General features: G+C 37.8%; 1 protein-coding gene across 16 annotated transcripts in view; it reads right to left on the bottom strand.

Moving 5' to 3' along the window:
* Positions 1–16291, bottom strand: part of DTNA (dystrobrevin alpha) — a 1617970-nt gene that overhangs the window by 670022 nt on the left and 931657 nt on the right. For all 16 annotated transcript variants that reach the window (XM_044066623.1, XM_044066631.1, XM_044066627.1 and 13 more), the window contains 2 exons: positions 10535–10640; positions 5001–5167 (listed from right to left, as the gene is read on the bottom strand). In XM_044066623.1, the coding sequence (XP_043922558.1) occupies positions 5001–5167; positions 10535–10640 (273 nt within the window). The remainder of the gene's footprint in view (positions 1–5000; positions 5168–10534; positions 10641–16291) is intronic.

Genomic DNA, 16291 nt, shown 5'->3' on the forward strand with positions numbered 1-16291 from the left:
AAGAAATGAGGACATAAGAGCAGAAGCTAAAGTAGCTCCAATTGTAGGAAAGATAAAAGAGAACAGATTACGTTGGTTTGGGCACATGTGTAGAAAAGCAGAAGACAGTCTGGTGAGGAAGATTTGGGACAGACAGGAAGAAGGTAAGAGGAAGCAAAGACATCCAGCAAAGAGGTGGATGGATTGTGTGAAAGAAGATCTGCGACAGTCAGGCATGAGTGTTGAAGAAGGCAGGAGCATGGCACTGAATCGAGAGAGTTGGCAACAGTTAACACAATACCCCGACCCCATGTAGAAAATGGGAAAAAGGGGGCTGACGATGATGATGATTTAGTGCTGGACAATAAAATGGATTCTGGATAATTTTATAGGTGGTAAGAAGCTGTGTATATGTTACTTGATGGGGTAGTTCTGAGCAAATTTGGCGTTTTAGTGCTATACAGTGGTGGGTTCTGAAAGGGATATTTGATGCAGTACTTTGTTACAGCCTTGTTCAAGTTTTGATTTTTGTGATGCCTGATGGTTAGTAAGGATGGAAGCACCATAAAAAAGTGTGGGGAGGAGATAAGTAGTATAAGGTGTAGCCTTAGTTCCGTCAGTGAAAAAGTTTTTGGCCCAGTAAAGTATTCCTATTTTTTTTTCCAAAATGTTTTTATTAATTTTATAACACAATAACTTAACAGTACAGTAACAAGAAAAAACAAATAAACTATATAGAATGTCCATAACAACTAAAGAAGCAGTATACATAGCAGAACATTTAATATTTCTCTTACAGATTAGACAATTTTGTGATTTTTAAGTGATTTTGTGATTTAAGTAATTTAAGTGTTTTTTTTAAAAATTAGATTCAATAATGATACCTAGATATTGTGTGCCCTCCCAGTTTATGTCTCTTTTTGATCTTAGTTTCATAGTAACATTTTTATTCACTAGAAGTGCCTGAGTTTTGTTGTGATTGAATTTTAGACCAGAGATGTCTGCAAAGTCATCTAGATTATGCAATAGGTGATCTACTGAATTTTCAGTATCATTAGAAGTTCTTAGTTATTAGTAGGTCATCAGGAAACAGTTGTATCTTGGGGGATAACTTGTCTGACACTTTATATCCTTTAACGCTGTCATTATTTCTAACATAATTTGCAAGAGGCTCAACAGCCAGGGCAAACAGTAATGGGGAGAGGGGGCACCCCTGTTTAGTACCTCTTAATATTTTGAATGGGCTAGATAGATAAAATCCAATCTTTACATAGGCTATGGATTTTTCATACTGTTTTTCAATTAATCCTATAAAGTCTGGGGAGAAATTGTATTTTTGCAGAGCTTTAAACCGATATGGCCAACTTAGGGAGTCGAAAGCTTTATCTATATCAAGGCTTAAAACAGAAAGCTAATTTTTTTTCTTGTTTGTTAAGTCTATTAAGGACAGTAATCTAATTACATTGTCTTGTACCTTTCTGTTTTTGATAAAACCGGTTTGTTCTTCATGAATTAATATTGAAAGAATATTATTTAATCTGTCTGCTAAAATAGACATGAATACCTTGTAATCAATGTTAAGCAAATAAATTGGCCTGTATGATGTGCAAGGTTGGGCTCTTTATTTGGTTTTAAGATGGGAGAGATGATGGAGGGAGGGCTGGCTGCTGTAGTTTTAACTTCTTGGAATGCATTGAGTAAGATTTTCAAGATGTTATCAGGTAAGAGTTTGTAAAATTCCAGAATTAGACCATCTAACCCTGATGCCTTGTATTCCTAGTTTTTGATGAGTTTTTTTCTTATGTAATTTTGTATGTGCAGGTTGAATTTAAGATCACCATCCACTATAATCCCTAATAATTTAATATGAGAAGTGACTTCAATAATTGGATTATCAAAGAGAGAGGACTTTCAATTTTGGGGGCTGAGCATGCATTTTGAGTTACAAAGCCATGTTTCAGTTACTGTTAAAGCTTCCTGAGTAATTTTATGTTGTTAACTCTGCAAATGAATGTGGAGTTATCTGCATACTGTATTAGGGAGGCCTGTTGTGTGGATGTGTTGAGGTTTGGAGAGATGGTGCAGTGCCATTTTACTGACTAATACCTATTGGATAGGTAGCTTTTGAACCACAGAAAGGTGGGTTAAGACAGACCTATTGAGAACATTTGAAGTTGAAGTTTTTTTGACAAAATGTGTGGAAGGCTTTAGGCAAGTCTAGAAATAAGGAGGAGACTGGTTTGCTGTTATCTCTAGCTTTACTGATAGTATCTATACAGGTTACCCATGCAGTACTTATGGGAAAGATGGCAGTGAGGTCGTGGGGGGACTGAAGTTCTTTCTGCAGGAGATAGTTCAGCAATTGTTTTTTGAGCACGTTTTTCAAGTATTTTGGAGAGGGGGTTAAGATTGCTATTGGGCTAAAGTTCATATTGTCTGTTGAATTTCCTCCTTTGTGCACAGGGATAATGTGTGACTTTTTCCAGAGAAAGGGAATGTGGGATTCCTGGAATGACCTGTATGTGATATGCATAACAAGCTTTGTTTTACAGCTAGACTATTCTCTAATGACCAAGGTGTACAAATGCAATCATATGTTTTTAGGGACCACTGGCTGCTGAAAATATTGAGATAGAGGAATGATGTTTGCTTGTGGTGTATTGCAAAACGTAATGCAATAATGATCTGTATGAAGTACATCACTGATATTTATTTCCTGCCTATGAAATGTTTGTCACATAATGAAATGAATGAAAGGAAAAGTCTCTCTGGCTCTATACACCCTAAAAGAGGAAGAAAACACATCAGGTTACTTTTTTGAACCTCTGACTTTCTTTCTGTTGAGGTACTTGGAAAAAAATGATGCCAGCTGTTGCTACAAAAGATGGGTTTCTTTCTGTGATGCCAGCAACACAGATTCAGTTGGCATTGCTGGGACCATGAGGGCCAGCCAGAGGAGGATATACTTGGGTGGCCCAAAGCCTGGTAGCCTGTCTTGGGAGAGGAATGGAGACCAGTTACTAGTGTATAGCCTCCTACTGGAGATCATTTGTACAGCTGTAGTATAAGGAAGGATACAAGTACACAATGCACTGCAGACACAGGAGTGTAGTGCTCACTTACTAATGTCACTGCAATGCACTGCAGACACAGGGGTGTAGTGCTCACTTATTGTCACTGCAATACACATGCAAACACAGGAGTGTAGGGCTCACTAATTAACCTTACTGCAATGCACTGCAGACACAGGAGTGTAGTGCTCACTTATTGTTACTGCAATGAATTGCAAACACAGGAGTGTAGTGCTCACTTACTGATGTCATTGCAATGCACTGCAGACACAGGAGTGTAGTGCTCACTTATTAATGTCACTGCAATGCACTGCAGACACAGGAGTGTAGTACTCACTTATTGATGTCATTGCAATGCACTGCAGACACAGGAGTGTAGTGCTCACTTATTAATGTCACTGCAATGCACTGCAGACATAGGAGTGTAGTGCTCACTTATTAATGCCACTGCATGCTTCCATCCCTGAGTCAGAGTAGGATGAGAAAATAAAGTCATGTTGGCCACCAATGTCCATGCTGTGGAGCCTCAGACTTCTTTATATTAGCCTAAGAGTACAAACTGGCTATAGTCTGGGTAGTAAGCCAATGAGCTAAAGCAGCTGGGGAGGAGAAGTATGATGAGAAAATAAAAGAATATACTTCAAGATGTACACCCTCCCTAAGAAAATAAATAACTAGTCATAGCTGTGGGGTTCACATTATGGTTATCTTGATATAAACGATATAAGGCACATTAAATTCAGGCCATCAAGAGTGGTAATGTTATTGCTCGGATTTAACCACAGTAGGCAAACAGAGCTAAAAGTATGACAGCCTTCAACACACATCTGTGCATTTCCATACACTAACAGTCAGGACACTTCGAACAAAGTCATAAATAAAAGCAGTAGATACAGTCTGAGTAATGCAGCCAGAGGTCATGCTATTGGACAAAGGTGGTCACTCCAAGATCTCACTGCTGGCTTCCACTCTTGGCATCTTCTTAAATAAACTGTATCACTCCCAAGAGAACAGCACATTCCACGTGTAAAATATCTGTTACAGAGGCTCCAACACAATAATTTTTTGGATGCATGCAATATGTGACACCTAGGAAACAACTTCATTATACTCTTGTGCTTGACAAAACAACCTAAAAGACCACTATCAGAAAGTAAAACTTTACAGTAGCGTGCTGACATCAACAAAACCCTATCAGATAATCACCACAATGGAATTCATGTACCGGAAAGATGACTCTGACCAGTATGCACCTTGCCCAGACATATATGACATGGCAGATTGGTTCATTGCACTGTAATATCAATTATATATATATATATATATATATATATATATATATATATATATACACACACACACACACACACACACACACATATATATATATATATATATATATATATATATATATATATATATGCTTTAATGACTCAAGCAAAATAATAAAGTGTGCGGTAGTTGAAAACTTGAGCAGTTTAATGGTGCTTGTACTTTCTGTTACGTTCATTTGCTTACCAGGTAACCCCATTAGCAAGTATAATTTTTCAGGGGTCATCCAGGAATAATGGCTAGTTTCTAGGTAATTGTTCGCTCAGATTCAACACAAAAATGAAGGTAAGGAGTTTAAAACTAAAGAATAAAGTTATAAGCTGCTGATAGCCTTAACCCTAAAAGCTATCACACCGATGAGCAATGTTTATATTCATCTACCTATTGGACCAGCACAGTATAAGTATTTTTTCCTCTGGTTTTATTCTGGTTTGAGAAACTGTAAAAGAAAAAGTGATATTTCATTTATGTGGAAAGTAATACAGAGTTTTATGTGGTGACTTTGCTATCACTGATTATTACATTTTGGCTAGGAATATCGGACACCATGGGGCACGCATTTCATCAATACACAGTGATTCTACACGATCTGCTGAAATTAACAGTTTATGTCATTACCCAGGATGTGTACTCTTTCATCTGGTGCTGGTTGCTGTGTGAACCACTGGCAAGTCCTCTCCAGAAGCAGTCCTGACAGAGCTGGTAATTGTGACACTGCTGACAGCGATAACGAAATCCCATCATGCTCTCACTGTGGCAGTACGAACACTCAACAGGGTGGAAGACTGTAATGAAAATGGCAAAAAATAACACAATAACACTAAGACTTTTTTTTTTTCAAAAGGATAATAAATTAGTGCATTCTTTTCCCTTCTTTAACTGTGAAGTCGTTATAAAAATGCAATAGCACCTGATACAAGTGCAGAATTTTACTTCATAAAACAATAAATAAAAATAATCTGCATAAGCAAATAGTTGGCATGGAGCTAGAGGATACAAAGGCATACAGTTATGAAAACAGTATATAAAGCTCTTCATTAAAGATGTATGTTTTTTATACCTTAACTATGTTCTTTAAGAGCTCTCAGTGATAAATGCATTTCTTGTGGACAGACTATGAATTAACCAGTCAGAATTAGTATTAGTTCATGGACTTGGCTCAGTCTACTGTCACCATTAGTCCGCAGAGAACATTGCATGTTGAATTTATGCAAACTGGTCATGGCTTCAAAGGCTTACAGAGGCTAGGTCTCTTACTCGATTATCAAAGGAATAAATATGCAGATAAAAAAACAAACAAATAATCAAGCTGCACCACGGAGGCTGTCTCACAAATTCATCTGAGTGTGCTGTTAAACCTGGATGGGAAACAAGGATTTTAGTGACATGACATGATTTCTGTCTTGGGTATGTGCATTCTATCAAGCCTATCTTAACAGGAAAAAACATTCTTTTTATAAAAGAGATGTTGGATTATACAATCATATGCTGTGCAAGGCAACTGGTCTATGTGGCCCTTTACAGTTTGCTAGTACACAGACCTTACCTCTGTTTTCAAGGAATACTAGGATAATCATACTGGATCTAGAAGAACTACCTTTTGTGATCAGCTGTGCTAGATAGAAGGGTTTTCCTAACCAGTGCTGCAACAAGATGATCAAAGGAGTGGGAGTTATATACCCATGTTCCAAGGTCTCTCACAACACCTTTGTTTTGGAGCAAAATGTATTCTATACTATAAGATGAGTGCAGGGTTTGTCTACCAAATGCAGTAACACTGCATGTTTTAGCATTTAGTTTTAGCCCAGCAGCTATTAACGTGTGCAAGCTTGCTTTGTAGCTTCTCCATATCAGAAAAAGATTTGAATATGATACCCAATTCACAATCATCTACAGACTTGGTTAACCAGAGTTACCTGTTTTTATTTTGGAGATCACAGAAGTACATGAGAAATAGCAGAGGTTCTTGTCCAGATCCCTGTCGTACTCCACTGGTTAACTTCATGCTCTCTCAGGATGACACTGACATCATCACAATGTGGTTTCTGTCCTTCATCCAATTAAATATCCATATAACTACACAGCGATTAATTTAGAGCACTTTCAGCTTGTTGATATGTGGTATGGTATCAAATTCCTTGCAATGCCAAGATATGCTGTAGGGATAGGATGGCTAGTGTTCACAGCTTGTATTACCCTCTGAAGAAATTCATCAGATTCATTAGAGAGGATCTACTGTTAAAAAGGCAATAAGATGTGGGCAAGTGTTATAAGACTTTTTATACCATACTTTATCAGGTTGTTATGATCCATTCCACGGCCTTGCAGATAAGGCTTATCAGGCTTATGGGTCTGTAATTCCCAGGACCTGTGGTGAGCTGCCTTGTGGAGTGGCATAACAACTGCTGCATGCCAAACCTCAGGAACAAAGCCAGTGGATAAACTCAGGATGAAGATTTGCAGAAGGTTTCCCACCAACACATTGTTAGTACAGTCCAGCAGGTAGTATGCTATCAGGTCCCAAAAAGGATGTATTTTTGTTTTGGAGAATGCTTTTGACAAGTGTTCTTTTTTGACGATAGGGGTTAGAGATCCTACGGTATAAGATGGTTTTGTCTAGAGGTCTCTGGAGTGAAATTTGCACTGGATTTGTTTGCTAATATATTTGCAATATCCACTGGATCAGATTATCTAGTGCCATTATGAATAAGTTCAGAAAAGAATGTTGAGTGTTATTTTAGAACTTTCTGATGTAAGTAAAGAGGGATTTGTAATTATCCTTAGATTTCAATGCCAGCTTAAATTCATGGGAAGCCTTTGTTTTCCTGATGGCATTTTCAGTACCTTGGATAACCTTTTCGTCATTAGTTTTGCTATAAATTCTAATCAACGTTGTCCTTTTATTGTACTGTTTACTTATGTATGTGGAGCACCAGTCAGGTTTGCTCTTACCCAGCTCATTTTGTTTAGTTTTTGATAGGGATTGACAGACTTATAAAGTTTTTTTACATAAAGATAGACTGTATTTGCATAACTAATAGCCATGTCAACATTTGTGAGGTTACAGTTATACTTAAACTTTGAGACTTCATCATAGAATTGTGGGAAGTTTATACATTTGACGCATTTGAATAGTGTCATATTTGCATCTGCTGGTTTAGGAATGATTAAGTAAGGTTGCCAATTTGTGGTTGGACCTGACTGGGGAAAAGTATAGCAGTGACACAGAGCCTATAGATGCTACATTTGTGAGGATCAGGTCAAAAATACTGACCTCTATTCTTGTTTACAAAACTGATGATTTTTTGGGCACAGCCTACATATGAAGTATTGGTCTCCCAGTTAATCGATGGGAAATTAAATCACACAGTATGATGGGATTTTTGTGTATCTGAGGTTCATCCAATGTATTTAATTAATGGAATGGTTTCCTGGGTGTCATCCACAACGGTCCTGTGACATACTGTTGGTTTTATTTAGACTAAAGTGAATCTCAATGCATTCGGTCTGTGGGCAAGAGTCTGCCTTGGGGTAAGGTCATCTTTAACAAATATGGATACTCTGACACTGTTCTCATTTGCTATAAAGGTATGGTAGATATAAAACCCTGTTTTGGAGGGATGCTTTCTTACATTTAGATATATACCCAGAATTTATACCAGTCATTGGATGAGTGCATTCTTTTTTTATAAATGTATTTGTTTTTTAATAAGGTAAATTCAGTACCACTGTGTGATTAAATGAGTTGCTCATATTCATTCATTAGGCAAAGACAGAATAAGGGATTCAAACCAAGGGCTACAAGAGGCAGTTCAAAAGCAGCTCACAGTCTTAACCCTCTGCACTAAATTAGCAGATGTAACTACAAGTAATGGCCAGGCAAATAAATGAGCAATTCCCTTTGCTGGAAAATATTAGTACAGTAACTTAAAAATGGTCCCACAAAATATAGCTTAACTAGCAAGACAGCATGTCCATAAAAGGACAGCAGTTTGGTTCCAGTGTTTGGATCATTTCCCTGTGAGCTACAATGCTGGAACCAGAAGGCCACAGAACCGCTTCCCTGTAGAGCAGTATGGCTGAAAAGAACAATTGCTACAGTGTTAAATGCTGATGAGCACATCACAACGATCCTTAGGGACAGCTACCTGCTGTATTCTAACAACAGAGAAAGCCACACTGGAAGAGTTGTTGTTATGATAAACACAAGCACAAGGAAACTGGACAAAGTTAAAAAGTCAAAGTTTGTAGGTGCAATAGTTAATCTTGTCCCTAATTTGAGACTGTCCAACCATTAGTTTAGATTTTCTCCAGTCTGAATGTTGTGGTAATGTGCAAATGCTGGGGTTGAAAGTCAACTATATGTAGTATTTTATACTGTCTGGTTTAAAAAAAAGTTGTATGTATGTGTATGTGTACCTTACAGCTGTTGTTCTACTTTTAGTGTCTACTATATATAACTTTCAGAGGAGGGTCCTTATTTTTATGCTTTCCTTTCTGCTGTTACTCCTTTCCCAGATTCTTTTGGTCTGCCATAAGTGGATCTATTGGTAAAATACCTCTGTGTGCCTCTTCTAGGCACCTAAGAGAAAGGAATGGAATACATTACTTTACAATACACTGTCCTTGACAGTCAATCTGCCCAGTAATGGCTATAGCACAAGACTGTATCCATGGGCCCCAAAAGAAATTCATCTGTTGAAAAGATGGGGTACAGAAGGGTGAAGTTCTCCTACATTGAATCTTAATCGTTTTAAAATTTCCTGTGGCATTAATCCTTTTTTCAAACAAACATAAAACATCAAAACTTTTCTTTTTGCAAACAGCACAAATACCGGAATAAATGACCACATATGAAGTAGAGCCTGAACACGTCAACATTAAAAGGAGTTACAGATGATCATGGTGCAATAAAATTCTTAGGTTCCAGGATGCCTCTACCTGAGATAGGAATATTTAGGGAATAAGCCATAGCCATGGCATAGAGGCATAAATCCCTATCTACAGCCTAGCTGACCCAGATACGGTTAGCATCTTAGGCGTCTGAAGTGTGACAGAGAGGAATGGGCAGGTCCATCTCAGGTGGAAGTGCATTTACCAATAATGCTCCCTAAGGGAAGGCATGGCCCACTGAGGTGTGCAGTCCTTGGCTGAGGTAGGCAAATCTTGGGGAAGGGGCAAGAACAGAGGGTAGGGCATAAAAACAAAAAAGAATATTTATGGTATGTCCCCATATGCTTATACTGTTTCTGCTTTTGTTGGGATGCCATCTGAAAAAATCATATTTCAATCCCCAAGATACACTCAGTGAATGAATTTGGGGTCTCACCCTTATGTCCTTTATGAAGGTTATCTACTTCCACATGGAAGTTGCTAACAGTATTATTTTATTTTTTGCTTACGAATTTCTGTTTCCTGTAACACTAAATGCTCTTGGTTACAATCTCTTGACTGCCTGCATAGCCCCCTAATAATAAGAAGCCAGGAAATATAGGCAGGTTTCTGGTATGGATGTTGTAAAGAGAAAAGGCAAAATGTCTCTATAGAATTTAACCTTTATAATACATTCAAAATCTTAAAAACTTACTTGGTTGTCAGATGTTTTACCTTTATTAGCTACAACCAATGGTCCATTCTTTGTCTAGTTCAGCTACAAGAGCTATTCCAGAATTAAAGGATCTACCTGGTTTTTTTTTTAATTCCTGTGTTGTAACACCTTATATTCTTCCACTTCATCAGAAGCCAAATAAAAAAAAAAAAAAACACTTTAAGACAATTATAACAGTGCAGTACCCAAGAAGTTTGCCCATCCTTAAAGCATGTAGGCAGATGGAGCAAAATAGCTAAATATTCTGCTCCAGGAATCTCTGCAAATCTGAAGAGTCTAGTCATTGAAAAATGCACAAAAGCTTCAGGTCAGTTGTAAAGGAGCATACTGACTCCCAGTCACGAGATTTCATGATCTGATTCCGACTTACTCTTTTTGGTTAAATAACAGTAGAACCATTAGTTATTATCACTCAGTAGCTCCTAGTTCCCTGCTGGTGTTTGAAATAGTCAGAGTCTGGTACAGGTAAACATGAATTCATGGGCCTGCGATACTACAGCATTAGTCCTGAATCTAAGCCCAGGGTTCGTGACTTAATACTTACCATTTTCTACATTTGCTAGCCGATGCAGTAGTGGCAACCAAACCAGACACTGTGGGGGTGGATCAGACATTAGAGAATCCAAGAAAGTATTCAGCATGACTGTTTTCTGCAAAAGAAAAACAAACAAGTTGTCAATATGATAGGAAAGTCCCAAGACCCTGTAGAAGTCATTAACATGTTGGACAGCAAAATACCCAGATTCCCATAGCTCTGTAGCTGCATGTCTGGAAGAAAACATAGTTTTTGTTGTGCTGATCAGTGAGTGAGAGTTTTAGCCATTGCTTGGAATGATTAAAGATGGAGTGCTATATTTTAAACTTGGAAGTTTAGCATTTGCAGGATTCATTTTTAAGTAATTCCTATATACTTGTCAAATGGACTCTGTCACCACCCAAATTTATTCATTAAGAATCTTATTTTATTTTATTTATCCTTTGCTGATTGGGTTAGTCCCACTAGGCTTGTGGCCTCTTTTTAGGGGACACCCAAGGTGGTATTTATGCTACTACGGGAAATCTGGCCAGGGCAAGAGGATATTTCCCCTACTGTTTTTAAAAGGTGCTGTGAGATCTTTAACCGCTACCTGAGCTACCACTAAACTCATCCAAAGGACAAATTGGGAATTTACCAGATAAAAGTCAGCTCTTATTAGCATCCCAGAAATATATGGGAAATCACTGTCTCATTTTCATCTTGTTAGCACTATAGAATTGATCATGTTTCACCATTTTCCAACTATATTTAATTTCATGGCAATGCTGATATGGATAGATAAGTATGCGTATGAACGGCCAATATTGTTTTTACCCATGTAATACTAGGTAACATTTACTTCATAAATGGCAGAAAGCTTCCTGGCAGGAAAATAATAAGAATTAGTTGTGAGGGATATTCTAAAACTGTGCCTGTATTTCACTCCAACAGCACAGAAACTGTGAAAATAAAATAACATGCTAGCATAATAAGCATAATAAACTGCCCAGAGCCACTTTCCAACACTAACACCCCAACTATAAAACTGAAAATTCTATTTAGATGGATGTAGCAGAAAAACAGTTCATAGGGCAGCTTCATTTTGCACACCAGAGTTCAGGGCCCATTGCATATTGTACTGTCAATGAACAAATGTCCATGAACAAATAACTTAACCAGACCAAATGTCCAAGTTAAACAGAAAAAGAAAAGAAGCTGTTAATCGGATGTGACTAGTTGTGGTCATTAGAATAAAGTAATTTTTAGTTTTCAGTTAGGATTTTGTTTGAATAGTTCTGAATAACCAGCATTCATTTATATTTTCAGATTTCTCAGGCTACTGTTTCAAAATACCTGGGTCTGTTTTTAAGGAAGCTCATTCTGCAGTGTAAAAAATGAATGGATGGTCTTAGTAGAAGATGCTCTAGGCTACAAAGTAAGTATGAGATGTTCTGATATGCAATTTGTTTGTAAAACATGTACATCTTTAAAGGTTAAGGTATCAATAAAGAAAATATCCCTGGCCATCACCATGAGTCAGCATTACCTAGCTGATAATATTTTATGCAGAGCTTATGGCTATAGTAGGATTAATGTCATCTGTTAAAGTCAGTGGACCTTGACCAACGGCTCCACTGGCTGATTCTCTCCTTTCAGGGGCAAAAACATGCATTCCAGGAAAAGGCAAGAACTCTTTGGCTTATCCACTCCTGTCTGGAGGAACTCCTCAATCCATTTGTTTCCTGGGAGGCAAGAGTTGGGCATTAGGGAGTGGGACAGATGCTGGTCCTGGGATGATCCCTACCCCATCTCACTTAAACCCTCCGCAGTAAGCAGCCTGCAGACTCAAACTGTACCTGCTCAGAAACAGGCATGAGAGTTCCCACGTCTCCCTTCCTAACTTCATGGTGTTTTCACCACTTCCAATAGCCTACCCACCTCTCCCACAAGCGATTATTAAACCACCTGTAATCATCACTAACTTTGTAGGCCTCAATGCCTCCCTCCCCTGTGGATGGGCAGGCTAGCTTTAACTGTTCAAGTCCATCCTCTTCCTCCAGCACTCATGGCAACCAGAGTTTGCACAGGTCATAGCCAGAGCATCATCCTTCAATGCGACAGGGCCAAGGTACAGTATTCTAATGTTAAATTAAGCAAATTAAAGGTAATACATTTTCTTTTGTTTCAGGTACAAGAAGGTGCGCCAAAGTTGTAGCAATACTGAAGATTACTTAGGACTTTGTAATATGGACAACTTGTTTTGTAGATGACAGGTGGATATTTAATAAGTTTCCAAGAAATTTTTGTGTCTGAGTGAATGGTAAGGGTCTGTGATAAACAAGTTTTTTGAAGAGTCAAGATTTTAAGAAGTACAAAAAATAATTACAGTTGTTTTAGAGATATTAGTGTTAAGTTTATTGTTTGCAAGGCAGTTCAATATTGTACTGAAATCATGCTGAAGAGATTTTTCTAGTTTTATAAGGGAACCATTTGCATTTTCTAAAGCAATATAATCTGCATAAATGATGCAGATGATATTTGGGATGTGAGAGCAAATTCTTAATAAGAAGTGAAAAAAGGAGGAGTCCAAGAACAAAGCCTTGAAGCACTCCACAAGAAATAGTGCTACATCAAATCTATAGTGGCTAGATCTGGTTTGCAAAGTTTTGTTAGTTAGCTTATTTGAGACCTATATGAGTACTGGTTTAAAGATACTTCATGATAATAATTTGAATATGTTGTGTTCAACTGTTCTGAAGGCATGTTTTAAAACAATATTGTACCAGTGATGAGGCCTTTTTCCATAGTTGTTAGAATTTGGTGTGTTATGGAGTAATGAATGTTTGACAGCATCCATGTTTATGGGTGAGGATATCAAACTTATTAATATAGTCAAGCATCTGGTTACAGATGACTTTTCTCAATCTTTTTTTTGAAAGTGGACAGATATTGCATGATTGCCAATTGAAGACACCCAGGATGCATTCTTAAGGTTTAGTCTAATTAAGGCTTGTTTGAAGCTATGAGGGGAAGGGTCCAGCAGTAATAAAGAGATTAAAGACGAAATATAAAGGTATGATAATATTTTCTTAACATTTTCATGGACTTTAGGATGAATTATATGTAGAACTTGCCCATAGCTGTTGTCAAGCTTTTTCAGTAAGCTGAGCAGCATTTTATGATACAACGTTTTTATAGCAGATTGGAAGGTACTGAATTTATGCATGCAAGGGAGTGTTTGGTGTTTGCATCAGAATACTGCGGAGAACTTGTGCAGCTGTGGGTAGTTGTATATGCCTTCTGTGACACAGCAGTCATGTCAGAATTTGAGCCACAAGGAATACTCCCATCTAAGGTTCACTCCAACTGCATGCATTTCTATTTGTCCATCTGTTGTTCCCATTCCTATGTGTAGCAGCAGCAGGATCTGCTATGCACTGACCACATGAGAGGATACTGAGGCTGCAACAAGTACTTAGCTGCCAACAAAGTGCTGTGATAAGTACAGCAAATTAACAACATGACTGGTTTTATTTTCAACTCTCATTCCCTTAAGGAAGTGACGTGAAAGAAAGTGGTGAAGCCACAGGACAGTCTAGGACAGACTGCTGTAGGATACAGTGGGCAAAGCAGGGTTGTATAAGGAGTCAAAAGAAAATGAAGAAGGAAGTTGCTCCCACGGGTGTAATGGCTGCAGTTGAAGGCATATGGTGGGTCTTTGTGCAGCCAGGAGTTCACAAAAGGAGCCTCTTTATGTGTTGTATGTTTGTGATCTGGCCAGGAAAATAAGAAGAGTGAGTCCAAGAAGCCAGTGTAAGAGATGGGTCAGAACTACATGGGAAGGGAAGAGGGATTTATTTATATTTATTCAGCTATAAACAAGTAGGCCAACTATGGAATGCTGATCCCAAACATACTGCTCATGAGAAATGGTGCAGAAGTTCATTACGGACTGATAGACCTGAACGCCTGCGATATTCAGAAGAGTTAAACAAATTGTTAATGTTTCTGGCCTTATTTCATCTCTTAACAGATGACTTATGCTTCACATTCTGGTCATAAACGGTTCTTTCTTATTAAACATTTTATATGGAATGAACAGATGTGAGGGGTAACACTCATGCATAGACAATTTGCCACAGAATCACACACAATACAGATTTCATCACTCACTCTTTTCATGACCTATGGAATAAGCTTTCATTCCCCTTAAAAAGTGTTAGACTCTTCCTACCATTAAAAACACACGTAAACATACAATTAACCTCAAAAATCTCTGTTAACAAGCATGGATGTCCCTTTTCCCCTCTGTTATTTGCTTAAAATTTAGAGCCACTTGCAAAAAAAGCAAGTGACTTAGAAATTCAAGGATGTAATTGGTATGGTAATCAAAAAAAGTTTGCTTCATTTGCATACAATATTATTTTGTACCTGATAAAGCTGAAGAGGAAATATCAGTGCTGCAGAACATCTTGAGACAGTTTCAAGTGTTTTGGGGCTATAAAATTAATGAAGATAAAATAATGGCAATAGCTGTAAATTTTGTACCCACACATGAATTGGTCCAGCAATACCCATACTTATGGTGACACAATAAAATGAAGTATTTAGGAGTATGGATGAAAAAAATATTCTGTTACATCAGCTAAAGATATGTGGGAAGAGACTACAGAAAAGATAATCAAAAACTGAGAAACCTGGAGCTCTAGTTTATGGATATGAATAGCAAGATACAAGCAGTAAAAGTGTTTTTAGTCCCTTTAGTTTTGTAAACATCTTAGGCATATTTTTATCAACCACACCAGAGGAGAAGTTGTGAATAATAATCAATAAAGAGTTGAGAGGGGAAGATGGCAAGGGACAAATTTAATAAGTTTATCCTTCTAGCAGAACAAGGTAGTTTAGGATTATCTGATTTAAAGGGAAATTTTAGAGCTACACAGTTTAGTTTCATATATATATATATATATCTATATATATATATATATATATATATATATATAGTTACCTATTGTATTCTCGAAAGCCGACAATGTCGAATACGACATTGTCGACACGAGAACAGCGAAAGTGAAGAATGTCGAATGGGTAAATGGAAATCTCCATAAGAGGAAATTTCCATTTACTACAATGTAGTGCACTCTCAGATTTGTATATTTAAGTAGCGGGGGGGGGGGTGTGGGGGGCTTGCCCCCTGCCTACACCCTTTAGATTTTCTTTTTTTTTTTATTTATTTTTTCTGAACATTCGAAATTTTAATAGTTCAATCATTAAAGATTAACCTTTAGTGATTCGAGCCATTAAACTTTCAGTGTTCTGATATACACCCTATAAGCCACGGTGCTGCAGCAGTAGCATTGTTGCCTCACAGCAAGAGGTTCTCCTGTTCGATTCTCGGCTGGAGTGCCTTCTGTGTGGAGTCTGCATGTCCTCCCCATGGTCGAGTGGCATTCGAAAGACATGCGTGAAAGGGTGTGCCTTTGCTGAAGGCTGGGCGTCGGGCTGGCAACTCGGCACCATAAAAAAAAAATCTACTGCCAATCATTAGTGGACCGAAGTTCCACTGTGGCGAAAAAGCCAAAAAGAAAAGTGGAAAAAGGATGATGATGAAATGGGGGAAATTCAAGAAATAAGGAGAGAGACTGGGATTTTGGACGCAGATCCTTAAGGAGAATAACAACAGCCATACAGAATATTGCATTCATAAAGTAGCAGAAAGTATTCTAAAAACTAAGCCAACATGAGCATGGAGAAAGGACATTTTCTGATACAGATGACTGCAAT

This window comes from Protopterus annectens, chromosome 3.part1 (assembly GCF_019279795.1).
Source record: "Protopterus annectens isolate FY-2018-M chromosome 3.part1, PAN1.0, whole genome shotgun sequence".
NCBI lineage: Eukaryota > Metazoa > Chordata > Ceratodontiformes > Protopteridae > Protopterus > Protopterus annectens.